General features: G+C 44.2%; 1 protein-coding gene across 10 annotated transcripts in view; it reads right to left on the reverse strand.

Annotated features, from left to right (window-relative positions):
• Positions 1-1,200: 1,200 nt before the first annotated feature.
• The window catches only part of Ldb2 (LIM domain binding 2), a 349,265-nt gene continuing 326,214 nt past the window's right edge, over positions 1,201-24,251 (reverse strand). The window contains exons 6-9 of one of the 10 annotated variants that reach the window (XM_016000194.3): positions 9,247-9,370; positions 8,073-8,221; positions 5,533-5,675; positions 2,445-2,850 (exon numbers count right to left, since the gene is read on the reverse strand). In XM_016000194.3, the coding sequence (XP_015855680.1) occupies positions 5,571-5,675; positions 8,073-8,221; positions 9,247-9,370 (378 nt within the window). In that variant the 3' untranslated portion in view covers positions 2,445-2,850; positions 5,533-5,570. Of the gene's footprint in view, positions 2,851-5,532; positions 5,676-8,072; positions 8,225-9,246; positions 9,371-24,251 lie in introns of all 10 variants that reach the window. The other 9 variants (XM_016000195.3, XM_016000192.3, XM_006981649.4 and 6 more) reach the window with 9 other exon arrangements.

Below are 24,251 nucleotides of genomic sequence, written 5' to 3' on the forward strand. Positions count from 1 at the left end.
TTAGCCAGGCATAGAGAGACTAGAGGCTCCATGCTCTGTCCTAGCCTACTGCCCCTGCAACAAGGTACCCTTTGCTGCAGTTTCAATGGGTCTCCCAAACTCTACATGTTAGAAGCTTAATCAGTAATGTAGTGTGTTGAGAGGTGGGGCCCTTAAGATGTGACAAGGTCAACGGCACTCATGAACTCAGCATCTAGGTCTGTGTGCACAAGATTAAGCCAATCAGCATCTAGCAGGAAGCAGGCAGATTCATAGCAGCCTCACCCCTCAGGGCCTACTGACAGCCGATAGCTTCTCAGAGAGGGAAAGTTAGTTTTTTCAGGGTGTGGCCCCTGGTGCCCGGACCTTACTTCAGAGGATGGACCCACATTTAGAAAGAAGTATGTAAACAGCACCAACTGAACTTACTGGGTTATTAAAGTGAAAAGAGAGGATATGGAATGGGGAGGGGGTGACAAGTTGAGGGAGTGGACCTGGGAGGAGTTGGGGGTAAGTAGGATCAAAATGTATTTCATGACATCCTCAAAGAATGAAAATACGATGTTAAAAGTAAGTGACAATGTTATTAGAGTTTGGCTCCCATGAATGATATAGGATATTATCACAAGAGTGGCCTAGCCATCCTGGGAGCAGGCTTCTCCTTCTTCTCCCTCCCTTACTCTTTCCCCCTCTGCCTTGGGGAGACACAGGAAGGCTCTTGCCAAGCCATGGCACCTTGGTATCAGACTTCCAAGCCTCAGGGTTGGTAAGAAAATGTTTTCTCTTTATAAATCATTCACGCTGTGGTATTCTGTTTTAGCAACACAAAACAGATAAAGATACCCTTCTGCACTTTGCCCCAGTGTTTCCAGGGACCCAGGGTGGAGAAGGGGAGCAGGGGTGTGCTTTCCAGGATATGTCAGTGGCATGTACACTCAATACTCTGCCTGCCCTGGGCAGCATTCCTGAGCCTAGGTTGATCAGCTGATCTGACTTAGCCTCTCATCTTTTCTGGCTGCCCATCTGTGGGTAATCAGTCCATTTTATGCGACTTGCCGCCTGTGAGTGTACTCCATCTCAGAGAAGTCGGTGGGCATTGAGCCTGCTTTCACACGAGTATCGTAATACCACTCCATTTGGCGTCTGGATACTAAATCCAGTCTTGACACTTCTCATAATTGTGAGCAGATGGATTCACAGGTACTCACACCAACAGCCAGATTCAGGTACTTTGGTCATTAACACAGTTTATTATTGGCACACTTACCAGTAAAGCATACATAAAATACAGCTGTTTTATGACACACGGAGCCACTGTGTCTTTACATGTATAGGGGGAACATATTAATATGCAAATGGAAAATTAGTTCTCTTATAAAGTTTCACATAAATACACTGAACTTCCCCCAAAAGAAAAGTCCCCATGAAAGAACCAGGTGAAAGATTTACAAAATATTATACAGGAAATATAGCATGAAAAAAAAAAAAAACAAAAACACCAAAACTCAATCAACTCAGATACAATTAAAAAAAAAGGAATACAAAAAGTTTCAGATTTATTAAGCTTTCCACAAAATTAATGGATTACATGGCTTGAAAATATTTGGACCCACAGCAAGTTTACAAATGCATACATTTCCCAGGGTCCATTTGTCTTTGTTTACATAATAAAATCTACCCATATATCTTTGACGATTCCTTGTTTCAGTACTTGGCCTAAACTGAGACAACTCAGACTCGAGAACCAATTAGGATCAGCTTGCCAGAAAGTCACCTAGCTGTGTCTTCTTGGGCTCTTGCCACATGGAAAACCAATGGAAGGTGAAGAGGGGGAAAAGGTACATTTAAATTACTTTTCCAAAACAGATTTTTTTCTTTTCTTTTTCTTTTTTACTGAAACAAGAAACTCTCAAATGCAAGTCAAAAAGCAGAAAATATTTTACAATATTAAAAAGTCATCTGTAGTTGGGGGTCGGCATGTTACTGTGATCCTGAGCACGTTCGGACAGCATGGCCTTCATTGGGTGCATGGACAGGAAGTTCAACACATAGAGGGAGGCGAAACCGTGCCAGGAGGTGCGTTAGCCTCTGCTGCTTCTAATTAACGCCAGGGACAGTGTCTGTACTTCTTGCGAAGGCCTCCAAGAAGAGGCCACGCAGGCTCATTTAAAACGATCCTCTCAATTAAAAAAAAGGGGGGGGGGAAATTGCAAGAAAGAAAATCAGGTCATTATGTTTAGAAATAGATGTTTGCATGGAAACGTTTTGTTTGTGTGTTTTAAATTTCACCTCTTTCCTCTCCTGATAGTAGAGATTTGCAACTGGAATTCTACCCCACTGGGCCTATGGGCAGTGGAATCAGGTGCCGGTGGCCCATCTTATTGGGAAGCCTGGGGTGGGGGGTTTTCTGATTTGGTCTCTTGCGTGGCGGGAGGTTTACTGTTCCACGGGCTGTTGTTCCCCAGGGCAGGTGAATTGTTGAAGTCTTCCTCGTCGTCCATGCCGTTGGCCGCATCATATTGCGTGTTTTCTAATCTAGTGATTAGCCTTTCGTCCTCGTCCCCAAACTCACCTCCCATCAGAGTTGGCTCTCCTACCACCATCACATCCTGTGAACAGCAGCTGACATTATTACAGGGAAACCTTAGGGGAGAGAAGCTCAGCTTAAAACAACAGTGGGAGGAGCTGGGGGACCTAGGACAGACACACTTGTGTGCGCTGTACAACCGGGTCAAGTCTCAATGTCGGGGGGGCCGAGACGCATATTGGATTTCTACAGGAAATAAACATCGCCTCCTGATGTGTAACAACCACGCGAGTTTATGTCCTTAGTGCGCAGCCTGACACCGGAGAACGAGCAATGCTAGCAATCTGCAGAAATAAAAAAATGGATTTTTCAAAATTAAAAAAATCCACGCTTTGAACTTGCTGACCCGGGGTACTTTTGAGAGGGCAATAGAACCTTCTTGACAATACTTCCAAAAATTGCCACCTTCACTGAGGGCTTGTGAGTGGCCCTGTCAACTTGTAAAGAGCTGGGACACATGGGCAGGTGAGGTACCTTTCTGAAATACCCACACAACTCATTCCAAATGGTATTTACTCTGTCCCCAGGATGATATACATTTTAATTGAAGACAGAATCCCTCTCTTCTCTACTCTGCCAGGTCCTTTTATGCAGCCAATATCCTTGACATTCTGCTACTTAATTATGGTAATTAATTTAGGTAAAGTTTTCGATAAAAACAATGTTCACACTGATTTGACAATTTGCATAGCTAATTAAGTCATTAGCAAAAACCTGCTGATTGCCAACAAGCCCTGAATTTACCATCTGTTATTTCATGGTGCCTGTCACCTATCTCCACACAGGCAACCCTGCTACCAATCTGGGCAGTAAAGAGAACCAGTCTGTCCAGCTGGTACCATAAAAGAAAGATGAAGAGCAAGCTAATTATAATTACACCAATGGAGCTGGTAGTCATCAGGGATGGGGGTGTGCAAGAAGAATCCGAGTAATCACTCCTTTAAGTACAAATTGTCCTTCCATGCAAACAAGAAAGCCACCTACTGTAGCTGGGAGCTCCTGTAGAAGCCACAGCTGGAAAAGCCCGGGCCCAGGGTAGGGGTAGGAATACACACAAGACACAGCTCCAGCTTCTTTGTTCAAAGTGGGTGTTGACCCGGGTGTGGGACAGGCTATTTGTCAGGTAGATTCTTCTGGGGGAGGATCTGAGCAACATTTACTTAAAGGTTCAGGGCTTGAGGAGGGTGAGTTGCTCTCAGCCTCTAGGAAGCAGCCAAAAGTCTCGCTAGGCTAGCTGTCTTGTAGTGTTGGTGTGCAGCTTTTCACAGGGAAGTTAGTTCAGTAAAATGTTTCACCACTAGGCATTTTTTTTTTTTTTTAACCCTGGGGATCTTTGCCTAGACTCTGGAGAAGGGAGCAACATTTTCTTATACCGTCTAGAACTATGAAGCTGTCCATTGAACAAACTCCTTAATTTGTACTTCGTCTACTTTGGGATGGAAAATCCTGTTTTGTTTATTTCTTCTCTGCCCCCTTCTTTATTTGGATGAGGTGATAAACAGGACCCACACTGTGTTTTCTGACTAGTCATTCTTGTGAACTGGTAGGTTTTAAGGAGAAATGGCCCAGGTGGAATAAATATATAAAATGTGAGCTTGGTTAACTAATCAATGATGGTGCTGCTAAGGGTACTGGCTAGATTCTGAACTGGGTGCTTCCAAGAAAGTGTTGACTAGGCAATGGAGAGCCAGAAATGACACTGACATGTAAGGAGACTCATGAGGACTCTTAAGATGAGATGCAAAATAGACACTGCCTTTCTGACTGGGAAGAGGGACCACGTGGTTTTAGATGGAATGTAGACACCGCACAGACTTGTGAAAATTATTCAGTTAGCTGAGAGTCTACCATTTCACTCACAGGAGTCTGAGGATAAAAAGTGTCACTTAGGTACAGGCAATTAGGAGGCTGTACTTATGATGAAGAACAAAAGGGAGATTGAAAGAATAGGGAGGGAAAGACTGGCAGAGCATAGCATGAAGATTAATGAACACACTTAGAAGGACGGAGGGAACATGCATTGCGTGTCACCGAGCAGGACAGGGCCATAGAACCAACCGCGTGGGTCTGGGTTAGTACTGTGATTCCAAGGCCATGGGGAGAAGCTGAAAGAGTATGAAGAAGTGACAGGTGCTTGGAAAAGCAGAGGGGAAATGGGAGGAGTGGCCGACTTAAGTGTGACTTCAGAAGGAAAGTCCCCCGCATTGCAGATGTGTTCTCTGCATTAGAAAATGACATTCATGCAAGAAAAAACAATAGGCATGTAGTGGTTTGAGTCCCTCCAGTGGGCCTCTAGCATAGGCTTGTAATATGGGGCGAGCCCCACTTCACCCACACACACTAGAAATAGCTGGAAAAGATGCCCAGGCACAGGTGTTTGTAAATCTCTGAGTTTCAGGGAGCTTCTACATTGGCTTTATTAGCTATTATAAAAGTATTCTTAATTAGAAGCATAACTGGTGTGTGTGTGTGTGTGTGTGTGTGTGTGTGTGTGTGTGTGTGTGTGACTTAGTTGACTGATAGGTGGTTACCTATAAAAAGAACTTTAGGCTTCATATGCACATGATGCTTGGGGCCACTTATAGAGTTATGTGAACGTTTCTATTTGGTTCCTTTCATACCTTTACGAAAGTACAGTGCTGCTCTGCTCTGGCTGTCTCTACTTGTCACACAAAGTAAGTGGAGATATGTTGTACATTCCAGGCTGCTGCTAGCTAGGGTGAATGTGAAATGCAAATCCCCACCCCCATGTCCTGAAAATCCCACTTCAGTAGTGAGAGTGAATTTCCTTCCCATCTCCAGCCCTTGTGACCCACTGGGGGCACAGGAATCCATCTGAGAGTAGCCCACATACCCTTGGTTCCCCATGAGGCTGACCTCTGCTCCTGAGCTGGGAGCATGGAGGTGCCACCAGCTTTTGCCCATTTCACAACTTCTCACTAATCCCCCGTGCAAGGACCACCAACCTCTGAGGAGGACTGGAAGTGACTCCTTTCAGGGCCCCTCAATGCTTCTCCTTAAATTGGCCAGAAGGGGTCACTGCTGTTGAATGACACAGGTCTCCATCCCTCCCAGGGTTGAGGCTGCAGTTCGGGATGGCTCCTAGCCCCTGCTCATGAAGTGAGAAGCAGAATCCAAGGATTAAACCCTAGCCCTGGCCACACACACACTCGCACACATACACTGTTGCTGCAGAATCTCTGCAAGCCAGAGTTGTGGTCTTTGGACCAGGCAGCTGATGCCTGCAGATCATTTCTATTCAAACAATAAGATGATGTTGATTCAACAGCAAGCGGTTAAAAAGATGTGGTCACTCTTGTTTAAAATGCATTGAACTTGAAGACACTTAAGGGTCTGCACATTTTCAAAACTTCATTCTCTTCCTTGCTTCTCTCAGTCATCTGCAAGTTCCATTGAACGAAAACACCTTAAAATGCATGGTACAGGGACACTACTGATATTCATCTTTCTATTTAGTGGTGCCTTGCTTACACAAAATTCACACTCATGGAAACTCCCAAATGAAGAGATCCTCTACCTAAATGCAGTTCTTGGCTTAGAGGATAGGAGGATTGTGGAATAGAAAAACTTACTGACTTGTTAAAGTTGAAATGATTCCACCCAGACCAGTTATGACAAAAATATATAAGGTATGCTTTTACTCTCCATTTTTACACTCATGGCAGACATCACTAATGGATGGCCTACTAAACACTACCTGCCAGAATCCTTCTCAGCATGGTGCTCTGTGTGCTGGCGTGAAAGAGGGAACTTCTTGGTCAAGCCCAAGTTAAGTAATGAACTCCTTTATGACCGGGCTTCCTTGGCTTTGTTTTCAAATGCTTTTTAATCTCAGGGTTGTTAGTACCCTGCATAGTATCGCATATAGTAGGATCTTAGAGAATGCTTGTTGAGCTGAGCTAAATTCCTTCAGTTATCCATACTTTTCAGTAGCAACACCATGGTTCCAGAATTCTCTGAAGTCCATTTTCTTTGTTTGCTAGAGGAACCTAATGGATGTTAGTTTCTAAACCCAGGACTAGAGGAATACGTGGGCTACGTATGTGGACATTTTCAGTCCATTTATTTAGATGGGGGCATTTTCTCTATTCTCCAGTCACAATCAGGTGTAACAAGGAGCAGGTGCCTCAATACAAAAGCATGGATTTTCTCTGCTGACATTTTCCCTCTGACCATCAGATATGGTGACTGCAAAGGTCTATTCAGAAAATAAAGTACTGCTTGGAAACTCGTTGTATTACTTGAGGATAATAATTCAAATGATCCCTCTATGTCTGGTGGCTGTCATTTCTACTAACCCCTTCTCTCTAATGCAGTGAACATGCAAACCATGCTCCAGTTTGTGGAAGACAGGAAGAATTCCGGAGACTCAGGTGATCTTTGAGCTCTGGGTTTGTCTAAAGAGAACTGACCAATAAGAAGTGGGTGAGGGTCAGATTAGAGAGGCACATTTGCAAGTGGGGAATTTCCGGACAAAAGTTTACTCTTATGGAAAGAGATGAAGCAGGATCAGAAAGAGGCTGGCGAGGACAACAGATAGAGAGTGAGTGGAAAGGAAGCTACAACATGGGAGAGGCATACCTCCAGAGTCACAGTGTCAAGGAAGGGTCAGGATTCAACAGAGTCAAACGCCTGGTGACAGTCATGAACATGGGTAGAGAACCCATAAGGAACCCTGGCAAGTGGTGGCAGCAGGTGTTTGTAAGAGTGGGAGTATTTGAAAGTGACAGTCTAATATTGCAATGAGAATTTGGGGTCAGGAAAGGCCATGTCAGTTTGAGAAGAGTCAACCAGCGATGAAGAAAGTCTTGAAGTCTACTCTCTTCTAACCCTACCTTCAATGCTCAGTTTCAAGGTTTCATCCAACCCCTGCTCCCAGAAATGAAGGGAAGAGGTCAGGGGTCAAAGGAGGTGAGATCAATCCTGGGGGCTGGCTCTACCTGAGCTGGTGATGTGCCACACAAAAGTTTACTGAGCTGCACATCTAGTGGCTGCAAGCTAATTGCCTGGCTCTTAAATATGAGGGAGGCCCATGCTGGGATGACCCAGGCAAATTACAGTATGGGGCCCGGCTCAGAGGACCAGTTTCCAGGGGCATATTGGGTCTCCAAGGCTGCAGTTGAGAGGCCTTAATACGCCACAAGGCATGCTGCTAAGTGATGCTTTAATTAAACCTTGAGTGCCATATCTCCTGTCAGTGACTCTGATGGCTTTTTAATTCAGGTCCCATCACAGCATGGACTCTTAATATTCCCTCCTAATTCCTCGTTCGCAGGGGATGTTACCATGGCAGGATTCGTACCTCTTGACCTGTCCCACCCTGTCCCTGCCATGCTCCTTCCCCCACCACCAAACGACCCAGAACCCTTCTTTTTTTTTTTTTTTTTTTTTTTCTTTTTCTCAGTTGCAGAGAGGAATCCCAGGCCCCTGAGTTGGGTGAAGAGAAAAGGCAAGGCTCTAGGCCTCAAAGCAAAGTGAGACTTACAGGTACCTGACTGGACAGGCTCAGGCTCGCGGCTGGGGTCTTCTTCTTGCTGCCGGCACTGTTGGTGGTATTCCCGGCACTGCTGTTCGAAGTGCTGCTCGTGGAGTTTTTTCTTTTTCTCCGTTTGGTGGTTGGTTGCCTTGTGGGTTCTGCTGTAAGAGGGAAAGGGGAAGAGGGATGGGCTCCAGGGCAAGAATATGAGGCAGCCCTAAGCATGCTGTCCGCCCAATGGTGCCCTTTTTACACATTGAAAAGAAAGCTATTTAAAATGTCCCCATTTTTGAGTAATCTAAAAATAACAATAAAAGAAAATGGTTGATTTATTTCTAGCACAAAATTGGTGAAACTCTTTTCTTCTGCACGTAGCTATGACATGATTTTTATTTAATTGTTCAGCCTAATTATATATCTGTAATTCACTAATAGTACTGTAGGAGCAAGCTACAGGTACTACTTTCATGATTGAATATGAAATATTTTTTACCAGTAGAAAAGTTGGGAGCTAGCCTACTTTTTCTCTTTGTAACAAAGGAAGCAAGGACCCTTAGGACCTCAGAAGATGCAAGGTGTCAGCAAAGTATTAACTGCAGCCAGTGGCTGTCAAAGCTGTGTGCAATACTCACCCTACTGTATCCATGTCTCATAGCGACCTGTCTCTCTTACACCTTGATATTCTTGGTTGCCTCAGCCTTGGTGAGATTGGGGGGTGTGTAGGAACACCCCATGGTTTGGACTCTAGTCTTTAGTAAACGCTGTCTATTAACTTCAAGATTCTTAGAAAGAATGTTTCAGTACGGTGTAACAAGAAAATGAGGGAAACTAGGCTTCTTCAAGAAAGGCATATTCAAATAGTGAAAGATAATTGGGGCTTGAATGGGACAACTATTTACTGGGGAAATGTGATCCATGGTGATGTGTGGTAAGGATTATTCATTTCCTTGTTATCTCTTTGTTCTGTATTAAGATATATCCAATGCAGTACCATGCTGACACATCCATATACACATAATAAATGTATCTTTAGAGAGTTTTACATACTTACACCCCAAATCATGCTTGGGATACTCTTGGCAACCAACCCTCCCTGACGAATGTATCATCATCATCTTCTTCCTTCTGATAGCCTTTCATCCCCAGACCATATTTACAAAGACAGTGAGGAACGAGGGCATACCTGGCGGGGCCACCATCCGCTGCCACTTCTGAAACAGGCAGGTCTTCAGGCAGTCTCTGGGACTGAGGTTGTAGGTTTTGTGTCTCGACATCAGTTCCTGCATTGGCTCCAGTATTACACACAACTGCAAGGAATTCAAAGTCACCCATGTTCTGCCACTTAATCATATTAATTGCAATAGTAATTCCAACAGCTGGAATCCATTAGACAGCTTAAGGGTTCTTTTTTCTTTTTTCCCCTGGTTTTGATTTTCTCTATGTACATTTGAAAGGAAAGAAATATTACCCACACTTGATTATGCCCACTTAACGTAGTATCATTTATAACATGGTATTACAGCTGAATGTGATTTACACACACACACACACACACACACACACACACACACACACACACACTCCTGTACAGACTTGGGGTTGGACACATTACAGCTCTGTAATGAATGCAGAGGCCTCTCCCTGGGTAAAGAAAAAGTCTTTTCCGTGGAGCGCACTGCTCTGACTTCAGCTTGGCTGCTGGCTGCTCTTCTTGTTTGCATAACCTCACTCTGGGCATTCCAGCGCTGGTTAATACAGGTTATCCGGTGGGCGATGCATCTCTTGAACTTTGCAGAACAAGGTGACGCTTCTTGATGCCTATTCTCATAAGGGCAGATAACGAATACTGTGTGTGATTTCATTCATGTGCTCATTTTTATTTCTATTTTACCCATGAAGATCGTGTGAGTGACACATGTTTGTAGCCGCTTTATGTAGGAGAATTTACCTTGACTCAACATTTAGTCACCCTGTCACCTCCTTTATCTAGTTTTTCAGCTTTATTTTGGTCCAATGCATCTGATGACAAAGATTGAATGAAACAAAAAGACAAAATCAGTTCAGATGACTGTAGACTTTTTCAGATTCCTTTGATTGTAGGCATGTCAGAACAGCCCGGCCCTGAGAACCTACTAGGACAAAGCCTGTGACTTGGAATGAACTATCCATCACAGTTGGGGGCTACAGTGATGCAAATATCAGCATATGCCTGCCCCTGTGCTAGTCATGGTTGCCTTAGGAAAGGCATACTTGCAGCCCTAGGCTTCTGTTTGCTTTCCTTACCACCTCTTGCCTTACATCAGCCCTCACCTTCAGCATCTCCCCATTAAAAGACTTTCTGTTCCATGAATTTTCTTATCTCCGACTTCTGGCTAACACCCACCCTTAAAGATGTAGAGAAAGTGTTTGTTACCTGCCCCGCTCCCGCCCCCCCCCCCCATCTCCCTATGTAAGCTGCAGTGTTCCTCTGACTCTCCCATTGCATCCAGCACTTTCTGCTTCACAGGATTATGCTGCCTTCACAGCTCTCTGCTTCCAAGCCTCCTTCCCACTAGGTCACAGATTCTTGGAATGCTGACACTTTGCTTTTTATCTCTGTGTCCCAGCTTTGGCTCCAAGGAACAGGTGCATCTAAAGAGTAATTCTTAGAAAGACCACAAGACAGTTCCAGGCCCAAAGAGCAGTCTAAGGAATGCTTCCATCAGAACCACAAGGTTCGACTACTGAGAACACAGACTTTGATGCTCAATCCTTTCTCCTCGCAGAGTCTGCCTGTGTGATCCTGAGTACACATTGTAAAACCGCTTACTTGCATATAATTCAATAACTTCTACTAGAGTTCCAGGTCGTCTGCCCCACAGATTCTGGGCTTCCCAAGGGAACACACTGCTCTGCCCTGCTTACAGTTTCTGTCCATTCCTTCCTCACTTCCTCCACCTTTCAGAGTTCCCTCTGCAAGTCTAAGTAGGATCAAGATGAACTTTACCTGGAGAGATCTGACTTGTTAATGACAGATTTGCTAAATTCACTAACCCCATTTAAGGGTCTTCTGTAAACATCTCCCAGTTTCTTTGGGAGAAGGGGGATTTTTATAATTTTTTAAAACATATTTATTTAATGTACATTGATGTTGTGCCTGCATGTATGTCTGTGTGAAGGGGTCTGATCCCCTGGAACTGGAGTTGCAGATAGTTATGAGCTGCCATGTGGGTGATGGGAATCAAACCTGGGTCCTTCGAAAGAGCAGCCAGGGCTCTTAACCGCTGAACTATCTCTCCAGCCCCAAGAAAGGAGATTTTGAAGCCTGAGCAACATACATACAGAGTCTAGCATCGAAATGACAAAGTCTCCCTCCTGGCTCTTGGGTAACCAACATTATAGATCTCCAAAGTTATATGAGCTGGATTTTCTTGTTAGATCTTCAATCTAGCACACCTTCATATTTAATTTAGGTCCCCTTTGAAATCTAAAATGCCAGTAAAGAGAAATCAGTAAAAGTGACAGAATTCTCTTGCAATTAACTCTGTTCCAACATGGTGAGGGCTGCATGTGTGCATTTTCCTATTAAGAATTCTTTCTTGGGATTCGAAGGATATGCAGAATGCATGCTTGGAAAGATGTTGCAAGGGTCTCTACTCGTAGATCTGAGAGCCAGTCACCCCTCAGAGCAGAGCCAGGTCACATTCAGACAGACTCAGAGGCGTTTGCAGTCATGATTTTGGCAAGAAAATCTTTCAGAGAAATCTCAGAGACTGGAAAACAGTTTTTGTTTTGTTTTGTTTTGTTTTCAAACAAAAAGAAATAAAAGAGGAAAGCTTTTCAAATTATTTTCCTTTAATTCCTTTCTTTTTGTTACACATGCAATCATGATGACTATAAAAGATACAGGGGAGCAGAACAAACTGGGAAGTCTCACTATGGAATCTGACTGTTGTTAGGTGTCTATCCTTGACACGCTGCTGGATAGCTCTGGGTTTCCATTTCATCTGCAAAACAGATACCCACCTTGTACTGTGAGAATTTGAGGTAATGTGTCTCACAGACAAGCGTTCAGTGCTGCGAGTGTTATGACATGATTGTTAGGAAGCACACCACAGACAGTGCACACCACACTTCATTTCTTGACATCAACACACATTCATTGAGCTTCGCACTCGGCTGTCAGGAGCTAGGCTCTTGTGTTGGGGACACACACAAAAAAGATGAGAATAACCTTCTGTCCTTCAAGAATGTATTGTTCCCTTAGACATGATTTAAACAGATTAAGAAATCTACCCTGGGTTCACAGTTCAAGTGTCTCAGGAAATCACCTCCTTTTGACAAAACTATTTTTCATTACATGACAGGCTGGATGAGAAAGATGACCAGAAAGGGCGACCAGCATCAACCAGGGCTACACTTACCATAAGAACTGTGAACACAGGCTTTTTTTTTTTTTTTTTTACAGTGCCTCCCCTCTGGATATTGGGAGGTATTTTTTTTCAGAAGCTAATCCTTAAAATCTCTCTCTTCCACTTTAATGTGACAATATCTTTCTATCACTGAAACCTACCCCAACGAAGCTTGTATCTCTGCATGCTAATCAAGAATCCTCACAGCCCTCTCTTAACAGTGGAGAGGTCCTGGGCTGGAAAAGCAGGCCCACCCCTTTCTCATGTATGTAGATAAGCCATCCTGTCTGCTATGCTGACGCAGTGGCTTTGCAGGGCTGTGTGCTGTAGGTGGCAGAGCTACCTCAGATAAGAGCTCATCTCCTCAGCAGCAAGGCATCACATCCCAGCAGCATAAAGCCCTGTGACTGTTACAATATAAGATCAGGAAGATGGTTGGGGAAGTAGGTATCTGTTGGACCTAACCAATTCTTGGAGTTGTGATCCATGCTCTTTCGGATGTTTTAGAACATCTTGAGAATCTGGTTTGAAAGTTGTTGAATCGACCATAGTCCCACCCACTGACTCTAGGTGAACGAACATTCTTCTTTTTAAAGTATGAGCCAGACCACAATGGCTTGTTTTTCCTATGCTGCATACACACACACACACACACACACACACACACACACACACACACACACACACAAATAGATTGAACTTAGTATAATAATACAATATCATTGATTTGGAAGAACATTTTTATAGCAAAGTTGCACCTGTTACCAAGTTCCCAGTGCATGAAAAGAAAGGTAACAACCAACATGTCTGTAGCAACATCTGCAGCAGCATGCATGCATGCATGCAGGGCTATAGCTTAATTTTGTCTCCTACAGTGGTACTATACCCTACTTCCTGCAGTCTTAGGCAGCTGTGGAAAGGGTTGGACCATCAAGGCTCAAGAGGAGACCAGGCTTTCAATATGTTTGAATAGGAAGGCTTTCAACATGTGAGGCTGATTAGGCCAGTTAGGAACCTAGAGAAAGTCACCGCATATTCCTCAAAAAGCCCAAAGGATGCCAGTTTATAGATTTAGTGAGAGTGTAGGCTAGGCTTGCTCTGTATGCTTCTCTTCTGACTTTGTGGGATTCTGATGTGGGGGATTTGTTGAATGAACGGATGCATGGATGGATGGGCTAGATACTGAGGCCAGATTAACAGCAAGGAGTCATTTTTCAGTAGCAGACAAATCAGGCACAGTCCTGTGGGCTTAGAAGTAATCAATCTATTCATCCAATAAATGACTGATTGCCTCTTCAGTGCAGAATGCCCAACCCAAATGCATATGTCTGTGCTGGCTGGGCATGGGGGGACTTGGGTAAGTCTCAAGATTCCGAGCCTAGCAAAGGTGGATAGTGTGTTATTTTACTTTGTTTCTTTTTCATCTGATGGCTCTCCCCGAGGATTCTGATTATCTTCAGCTGCACACTCACACTCATCTGTTGCAATTCCTCTACAGAGTTGAGGAAGTAAGTGGCACTTGTCGGTGTTGGCCTTGAGCTACAATGAAGCTGGTGTCCTGGAGTCAGTACGTGGTTGGTACTACCACCAACATTTGAATCTTATCCTTTTTGAATAATACCTGGGTGTGAACCATCTATTCTTTTTTTAAATCTATTTTTGGGAGATATATATGTATATACACACACACACACACACACACACACACACACATATATATATATATTACACATACATATATATATATACACACACACACACACACACACACACACACGTGTGTGCGCGCGCATGCACGCGCATATGTGTGTGTGTGTGTGTGTGTGTGTGTGTGTGTGTGTGTGTTAGATTTTCTTTTACTCTAGCTCTACCTTGCAATGCCAAAATGTTGTTGGTTGTTTTTGCTCTTTTGGGGGGCCCACAACCCAGCTTCCAAATAAGTCACACATGGAGGCTTTATTCTTAATTATGAATGCCCAGCCTTAGCTTGGCTTGTTTCCTGCCAGCTTTTCTTAACTTTAAGTTATCCCATCTACCTTTTGCCTTTGGGCTTTTACCTTTCTCCATATCTTTCATTATTTCTTACTCTGTGGCTTGCTGTATGATGGGTGGCTGTCCCCTGATGTTCTCCTCCTTCTCTGGCTACTTCCTTCCTCCCAGATTTCTCCTTCTCTATCTTCTCTCTGACACCAGCCCTGCCTAGCCTTTCTCTTGCCTTGCTATTGGCCATTCAGTTCTTTATTGACCACCAGGTGTTTAGACAGGCAAAGTAACACAGCTTCACAGAGTTAAACAATGCAACATAAACAAAAGTAACACACCTTAAAATAATATTTCCCTGTGTGTATGTGTGTGTGTATGTATGTATGTATGTATGTATGTATGTATGTATGTATGAATGTCTTTGTGTGAGTGCAGGTGTATTTGCAATGTGCTGTGGCCCATGTGTAGAGGACAGAGGACAACCTCAGGTATAGGTTCTCACCTTCCAGTTTTGTTTGAAGCATGATTGATCTCTCTCTCTGTTGTTGGTTGTTGCATATGGCATGCCAGCTGGTTCATAAGCCTGCCTCCTATTTTATCATAAGAGCAATATGTATGTTGTGAGCCACTGTACTTGGGTGGAGATCCAAAGACAATTTGTGGAGGTTAGTTCTCTCCTTTTATCATCTGTATTCTGGGTCATTAGTCTTGGTGGCAAACAACTTTGTACATTAAGTTATCTCACTGGTCCCACATTGAGCTCTTTTATGTGGGTGCTGGGGATTCAAACTTATGTCCTTTCATTTGTGTGTCAAGTGAGTTACCCACTGAGCCAGCACCCTAGTTTCTACCTACTCTATATCCAGGTCTTCACAAGGATGCTAGGTAGACATCTTCCTCAGGCCTCTGTGTAGGCTTTTTTCTTACCTATAAACCTTCCTCCCTTCTTTCCAGTCATGAAAAACAGATGTTGAGAAACAATGTGCCGTATCTGGCCATTCTTTATTCTCTAGCTCTTGTGTACTATAACAAAGATTGTGTACTATAACAAAGATGAGCAGTTGGACCAAGTCCATATGGTGCACAAGCACAAAACCATTAATTATCTTGCCACTTCGAGAAAGTTTGTTGGCTCTTACTCTGAACGCTACTATCCTAAGGAGGCAGATTGACTTGTCACCTCTCCATGGCAGTGCAGGAGCAGAAGCAGATCACCACCCAATTCACTGTTTCTTTCATTGAGGATGATTTGCATTTATAAACAAAAAAAAAGTTAGATGAACTAGACAAGGCTCTTAGTAACACAGTTGATTTGCAATGAAAAAAATCTCTTTATCTTACTGTGCACCAGTAGGGCTTTGCTGTTGAGCCTAGCTCTGCTCTGAAAACCACACCTGACTCACGCTAGTCTGAACCTCCAATATCATTGCAGGTCCAACTCAAATCCCATGCTGTCTCTGAGCAACCCCGCTGCAAGATTCTTCTTTGCCCCTATGACACTTACTATTATTATTTTCTATAATTCCAATATTTACATGGGCATTGGGATTTTCTTTTTCTCGTGGAGTTGTTCGTGTTTGTCTCTATGGCAAGGTATCCTTTACTTTTCTTCTTATTTAACACAGTAAATATTTGTTGAGTCATAAACTAGTGATAGCTTTGGAGTACCTGGTCTAAGTCTCTCCCTGGAGTATGTACCTTGCACATGCTGATTTTATCATTAACCTTTGTCACCTCTTGGGCTGCTTTTCCAGGTGAGGAAATTCAGACCCAGAGCCAGTAAGTCATCCAGAGCTAATAATGGTGGCTTTGACTATTGTGAATGCTGCTAAGGTAAGAGCTTTCTGAAGGGTAAGAGAAAGGTTCGGCTGAGTTTGTCTGGCTCCATCACTGCCCTATTAACTCTTAACTGATGTTCTGTTTACCTGTGGGAACATGAACATGAATGGCTTATATTGCTGGTAAGTACAGAGTCCAAAGTCTTTCATCACCCATCTCTAGCTCTTTGCATGTGGCATGAATCTGTATAAAGTGGACAGATGTTGGAATGGACTCAGTATTTAGATTGACCTAGGTCAAATCCCCCACATCTGCCATTTGCTAATTGTGTGTTCTTGCCCAAGAATTTTAGACTCCTTGAATCTGTTTTCTCATCTGCAACTGGGAAAACATGCTACTCATATTAGATGGCTTGAGGAGCTATGCCAAGCTCTTGTTGCAGAGTGGGGGACAAGCCAAGTACTCAAAAGATGGACATTGGTGTTATGAAGAATTCTCTTTGCAGATGTCCCTTTGGAGCCAGGGGAATGATACACCCTGGTGTTGGTAAGCTACTCTGTGAAGCTAATCACATGGTCTCTCAGGGACTTAGAAGGTCTTTGTGTATTAATCCCAAGGGGGTGTTAGTCAGTGCTTGACATTTTACTAACCAAGGTCTGAAAACTGCCCCTGTGGAGAATTCAGGCATTGATACAGAAGGCTGAAGTCCACAAATCCCAGTTCTTTTTCCTAGGGACTCATCCTCTTGCTCAAGTGCAACTAGAAAGGTCTATTAGGAAGGTGTAAGGAGTCATTACAAAATATTCTTCAACGAGTTGCTCCTAATTGTGAAACACATTATTTAAAAACACGTTAGAAAAAGATAATGTATGGAATTTAAAAGAATAAAAAAGAGGCAAAACAAAGCTAAGAAAAAGCAAACAGTTGCCCACCAGCAGCAGATGAGAATGAGTCACAGACACTGGTCCCCACACCCACACTGCCTAGAGAGGAAAAACAGCCAGCAGAGGAAATAACTTCGCCTCCCAAGCTATGCAATTCCAAACATCAGATTATGATTTGAGTTTATTTCCTGATAGGATTAAAGGTAGATTGGTTGTCAAATTCAAAATATCCTCCTTTTTATCTGAAGCTTCAACCAGGAGAGGCTTTGCCTTTTTTCAATTGTTTTTTCAATTGATTATTCATGCAAGTTATCTTATCCAATGGGCCCTTCATACTGGGGGCTGCTGCTATTAAGGAGGGGAGGTGGTAGTAGTGGCTGCTTCACAAGACAACAGCTGCCACTCTGGCCTTAAAGGGACCTTTTTTTTTTTTTTTTTTTTTTTTTTCCAGAGTCACCCGACTGAATATTTCAATATCTATTCTTGATCTCACTTTGAAGGCTGCTACCACTTGACCACTGAGGCTACTGATGGAGCCTCCAATTCACCTAGAGGAGGTGTGGCCTGGCTGCTTTGCTGAACCTAGGCAGCCCCTGGAGATGCTGCATCCCTTAGACCCATGAAGCATGGGGGGGGGGGAAGGAGGGAGAATCAAGAACCCCTTTCTTTCCCTTCCCATGGTCATAATTTATCTGTGGGATCTTTTGGCATGGACATCCTCTGTAATGTTCAGGTTCAGGTCGCCTTTCTACATGGTTTATTGCTTTCTCTTTCAGCCCTGCGTCAGGGAGGCAGATCCTGGGTGTTATTGCCCAAGTGGCTTCAAGTAAGGTTTGGTCTATTGGGGAATCAAAGTGAGGTACGTTCCTAGGACTTTGGGTCTGAGGTGTGCAGACCATGGGCTTACTATTACTGAGATATATTCTCTCAGGGCTGGAGGCTGGAAGTCTGGGAGCCAGGGGCAAGCAGGGCTTTGCTCTTCCAAGCACTGGCAAAGAACCCTTGTGCTTTCATGATATTGATAACGCCAGCATCTTTGGTGCTCCTGTCTTGTTACTCTGCCTTCCCAGCCTCTGCCCCTGCTCTCCGTTTGCCCTTTCACTGTGTGTGACTCTGTGTCATCTCCTCATGTTAGAAGGCCACCAGGCATTGGGTTGAGGGTACATCTGAAATCCAGCATAATTTTATGTTGAGATCCTTTCATTGCATCTGCAAAGATCCTGTTCCCAGGATCATGTTCTAAATTTCCAGGTGAACTCGAAAATTTGAAGGACTCTATTATGTACTTTAAAAACTAAGCATAAGTAAACAGGCTGTCTGAAGCACAGGTCACTTCTGCAGCAGCTCTCAGCACCCAGGACCATGATCTATACATCCAGCTTCTATTCATCAGTCTGACAGCAGCATTGCCTGCCTTTGTGCCTGTAGTCCAGGAGTGACATTGGCAGTCCTAGGGCTGGCTCACCTTCCTCTGGCTGCTTGTGTAGGCTAGTATTATTATAATCAACTTTCCATATAAAATCTCTCTAATAAATTGCCCACTATGAATTTTGATTTTTCCTGGGTGGACTTTCCTTCACCTACATGGTTTATAAGACATTCAGCAATATGCAAAAGAGTAAGGGATGACTTAGCGGGTGTTTGGAGCTTCATGTGTATGGTGTGGTGATGCATTGCCTTGCTTTTAAATTCCAGCACCTAATAAATGGGTGACCTTGAGGAAAGTCCTGAGTCTCTTGGTGTTGTGGTTTCTCCACTGTCAAAGCTGGTAGAGCACTGGAACCTCACCAACTACATAAGTTTAAAAAAAGCAACAATGTACTTGACCAAGTCCTAGCATATGGAAAGTACTTATTATGGCTGAGGAATAACCACACCAGGATGCCCTTGTTTTCACAGAGTACAGTTCAAACCTGTCAGGACATATCTGTTAAAATTTTACAGATATTTCTTGCCTTACATGTAAATGTGTGTATGTACATATGCCTGTGTATATTTACACACACACACACACACACACACACACACACACACACACACACACCCTGAAAGTTAGATTTTAATGATAGAATGGTTGCCAATATGTCTGCCCTGTATGCAGTGTGTTCTGACGTCATCTAGTTGCTCTAACAGCATCTGGGTTCTCAGCATGGTGTCTAGATGTTTCCAAAAGGGAAAAGAAGCCTCTGCTCTATCATCGACCGACTCCCAAGCAGTATTGTCTGGGTCTACAGGGGTATGCGCAACTTTCAGGTGCGATCCAACAGTTCTTCTTGATCAGTTGCTGTGGCTTCTGTTGAGTCAGGGGTCTGACAATGAAAGCTATGTTTACTCTAGCAGACACTCACTCATGGGTTGTCACTGAATTAGGGTTCTAAAGAGAAACAGAGGATGTATGGATATATGAGTGTGGTCTTGAGGCAGAATGCTCTCTTCTCTGGGAAGCCTTTCTTCTCATTTCTAAAGTCTTCAGTGAATGAGGCTCATCCATCTAATGGAGGGTAATCAGCTTCACTTAAACTGAATGGGTGAACCACATCTACAAGATACCTTCACAGCAACACCAACAGCCTGGCTGAGATGACACACAACGCTGATAGCACTGAACTGTGATAGACTCCCTTACTATAATGTAAAATACTAGACCACTGGCCTGTGGCCTCGTCTTTACTTAGGTTTTTCTTTTATATCTCTGAGCACTAAGCAATCTGTTCATGGAGGGGAATGAACCAATACTTGCACATGATTATGACACCATGTCAAAGAAAAAACAAAAAACAAGGAGTTCACCATCAAAATGGCCTAGATCCACACCATCCACATCAAAACCATAGTGACTTGAGCTAAATCCAGCATGCATCTCATGGATTTTTTGAGGCTCTCTGTGTGCTCTGAAAGAGGAGCACTAGGAACCTGATGGTGACCACAGAGGACTCAGTTCCTCTTCTAGGCTCTGTGTTAGAGGGAGACACAGGGGATCCGTGCATTTCCAAATGGGCCGCTAGGTGGCTTGAGTGATAAATGTTCCCCACAGTCTTGGTCACTGAAACACTTTGGCCCCAGTTGATGGTGTTGTTTGGAAAGTGTAGGAAGTGTGGCCTTGTTGGAGGAGGTATGTCACTAGGGGTGGGCTTTGAGGTTTCAAAGTCACCTGCCATTCCCGGTTTAGTGTCTTGCTTTGTGTTTTTGATTCAAGATGTAATCTCTCAGCTTCTGCTCCAGTCACCATTCCTGCTGCCTGATCCCACCCTCCTCCCTGCCATGATGGATTCCAACCCTCTGGAACCATTAGCCCAAATCGACTCTTTCTTTTGCAAGATGCCTTGGTCATGGTGTTTTTATCAAAGCAATAGAAAAGGAACTAAGACCACTACATAGTCTAAAAGGATGAAGGGATGAGTAAGGGCTATCAGAAAGAATTGGTATTTAAGTGGAAACAGGTAAATGAGAAGGTGCCCAGTACAAGCTTGGAAGACATCACAGGCTGAAGGATACATTTTAGAAGGCCAGATCAAACCTGGTGCTGGAAACTGTCACACTGGGGTCCCAGCAGCTCCAAGGGAGGGCCTGATGGGAGGAGCTGCAATGGGCAGGTGGGCAGGGGTCAGGACAATCAAGGCCTCTGTCTCTGAGAAGAGGTGACAGGTCCATATAACATTGCAAACCTCCATAGGGATGAATGCTTAATCGGAATATGACGACTGGTAGATGGTTTCCTTCCATCACAGTTGCAAGGCGTGGGAAACATCACCAATTAGCATTTGAATGTTTTTTTTTTTTTTTTAATGAAACAAAAGCATCAAACATCCTAAAAGACAAATACTGGCTGCTTCAGTCTCTGAGCAGGGGAGCCCAACCCCCCTGGGGAGACATTGGCACAGCATGGAAAACAGTAGTATCCCTCCAAACCTCCCTTAGTAGACAGAGGTATCTTTTCTAGTATGTGGGTTATATTTCCCAGGGAGCTCAGAGACTGCGTGTTTGCAATGGCAGAGCATTAAACACTAACATTTATAAATGGGGCCTTATAATCTTAATACCGCAAGTAAGGGAATTGGGAATTGTCCTTGGGAGCTGTTGGTGACAGTTTCCAAGGAACATGGCTATCTTGTGTGAACAGTCGTAATCCCCCCTGAAAGCTAATGGAGTGGTTATGTCTGCCTCCTTCCCAGTGCAAATACCCACAAGACTAGCTAAGACAGCTTTGTGTTCTGGGGCTTCGACTGGCATTCCCAAGGCTACTGTTTGGAAGGACTCTCTGGGTAGTTGCTGGTGGGATGTGGCTTTGGCTTTCTTGGCACTCTTGCCCAGAGTGCAGCTACCTTTGCTGTGTTGGCCCGCCTTCTCCGGGATTTACATCAAGCAACAACCCTCCAGCAACGTGCTGTGCTGACACACAGAGCAAAGGAACGATTTCTCAGTAATTTGACACTCAGTTCCTGGATTGCTCCTGGCTGCTCCATCAATGTGTGCCTGGGAAGCCCAAACTGTAGTTGCATAACTTTCAAGGAGATCAAATTAGTTCCCCCTTTCATTTTCATGCACTTGCTTATGAATGGATCTCTAGTGCCCTGTATTATAATGAGCTGTTTCCCCGGCAGTGTTGGGGTCCCAGATGCAAGGGCAGTTGATCAGCCTTATATCACCAGAAATGGGCACATAGAAAGCCAGTTTAAAAAAAAAAAGCAAAAACAAAACAACAAAAACAAACTAATGTAGAAGGGAGTGGAGAAGGAGAGAACAAAAAATAGACAAGTTCTTTCTGACTGAGGCTGTGTGTGTAGGGTTATTGTATACTTGTATATGTGTGTGCTTGCATATAGAGGCTAGAGATCTATCTCAGGTGTCCTCCTCAGTTGCTATCCACTTTCATTTTTGAAACAGGCTCTGTCACTGAACGTAGGGCACACTTATTCAGGCAGGTTGGCTGTCCAGCAAGGGCCAGGGAAAAACTGTCTCTACTTCCTCAGTTCTGGGACTACAAGTGAATGCTATCACACCTGGTTTCTTGAACGGGGGTTCTGGGGATTGAACTCAGGTCCCCAAGCTTGCATAGCAACCACTTCACTTTCTGAGCCACCATTCCAGCCCTCGTTTCTGACTTTGTCTGTAGGTATCTCAGCATAAAATACTGTTGGGGCCAGGGTACAGGAACAGCGAGGTCACCATCTTTGTCCCTCTGCCCAACTGTCATTTGGAAACAGGTGCCACTTCTAATCTCGTGCATAGACCCCCCCCCAAAATATTATAAGTCTCCAGAGGGGTTACAGCTGTGTTCTTTTCTACATCTGTGTCTGTCCTGCTCCCCATGGGAGATCTTTAGTGTTGCATTTCTCCACATTCTCTCATCATTTCTCTTGCATGAGGCATCATGGTCACTGGGTCCTTTCCAGAAGGTCTGTAGATAATGTTGAACTCTTCCCTGTTCAAGCCAGCCCATGGGTCGAGTTCACTGGGGCTTCTTGATACACACACACACACACACACACACACACACACACACACACACACACACACACAGCTTTACAGTCAATACCTGTCTAATTAAGTCAACTCGTGGCATTGGATTCATAGAATAGAAAGCAGGGCTTCTCAGGGCCCCCGAGAAGGACCAGGGTTGAGTGTATTGGCTGGAGATACTCAGATGTTTCAGGTGTCTTCTAGCTAGAAGGGTGGGGCAATGCACCCGTAGTCCACTCATTCTAAGCTTCTGTGTTCGGATGGAGTTTCAGAATCTCAAATTATTTGAAAACCAGCAACCACAGATGATCAGATCCCAACAATTACAAGAACCTCAAAGCCTGAACATGCTCAGGCCTTTTCAGCAGTGAGAACAGAACACATGGGGTTTGGGTGGCAACCTATTCTCTCTATGACCTGTGAGGGTCAGCCCCGGCACCATGGTCATCTTTCTCCCTGTTTTAGGTCCTTTTCTCTCCACCATGCTGGGGGGGTGGTAAAGGTTTTCTCTTTTCAAATCAGGCATTCACTTTCGGGAAGATGTGATCTTTGTTGCTAATTTTTAGGAAACACTTGAAGTAGGGGACTCTCTGCAGCTTTGGAGATTTATGTTTTGTGATGCAGTGAGTGGGATTTGCCTATAGGTACAGAGGAAGCTCCCAGAGGCACACAAGGAGTCAGCTCTTCTGCTGTGTCCCTTGTGACCTGAAGCAGAACCTGGTGCCTGGTGGCCTAAGGCCTAACAGGAACCTGTTCAGTTATAGCCAAAAATCTTTTTTTTTTTTTTTTTTTTTTTTTTTTTGGTTTTTCAAGACAGGGTTTCTCTGTAGCTTTGTGCCTTTCCTGGAACTCACTTGGTAGCCCAGGCTGGCCTCGAACTCACAGAGAACCGCCTGGCTCTGCCTCCCGAGTGCTGGGATTAAAGGTGCGCGCCACCACCGCCCGGCTTCCAGCACCTTCTCTAAATGATTTATTTATCCTCAGTAAGATGCTCTTAAAGTTTAACTTGACTTAATTTTGCGTGTGCCAACATAAGGAATCCCCAAAGTGCTACCTACTATTTTAGTGTGTGTGGGTTTGGGGAGGCCTTATCTACCTTTCCCTTCATCTAAACATTGGGATGGTGCTGTGAGACATACCTTACTGTCTATTCTTAAAAGCTGAGCAATCAGGCTTAGAGAGATGGAGGTGGCTCTCCATTCATAAATGATCTTATTCTATCTCCATTCATAAATTGTCTCATCCCACCTTCGTGACAATGGTTATGGATCCGGATCTGTGCCCCCCGCCCCATTTCTTTGTTTTGTTTTTAGAGATGTTAAGCGCCTTGTCCCCAGACTATTAGCTAGGCAGTCATGGAGTCAGTGTGTGCCCAGCTCCTTTGGTCCACAGGCAGAGCGGTGCTCAGGAAACAGCAGGTGTTTTGTAATTACCTGTGGAACAAATGGGTTATTCCAAAGTCCCGGTTCTTTCCACTCCCCTTTGCTGCCAGGGCGTTGTTATCTCCTCCAAGCTGATTGAGAAGCCAAGCCCTGTCTTCTCCAGCCAGCTTTGGACCTTCCTGGTTTCTGTTACCTCCCTGTAACCCTGGCTCCCAACTGTATCTTTCGAAAACAGCTTAGGAAGCAGCCATTTCCTCGCTTCTCTTTGCGGTCAGGTGTGAAGCTGTAGAGTGAGATTTCCTTTCCCTC

Source organism: Peromyscus maniculatus, chromosome 10 (assembly GCF_049852395.1).
Source record: "Peromyscus maniculatus bairdii isolate BWxNUB_F1_BW_parent chromosome 10, HU_Pman_BW_mat_3.1, whole genome shotgun sequence".
NCBI lineage: Eukaryota > Metazoa > Chordata > Mammalia > Rodentia > Cricetidae > Peromyscus > Peromyscus maniculatus.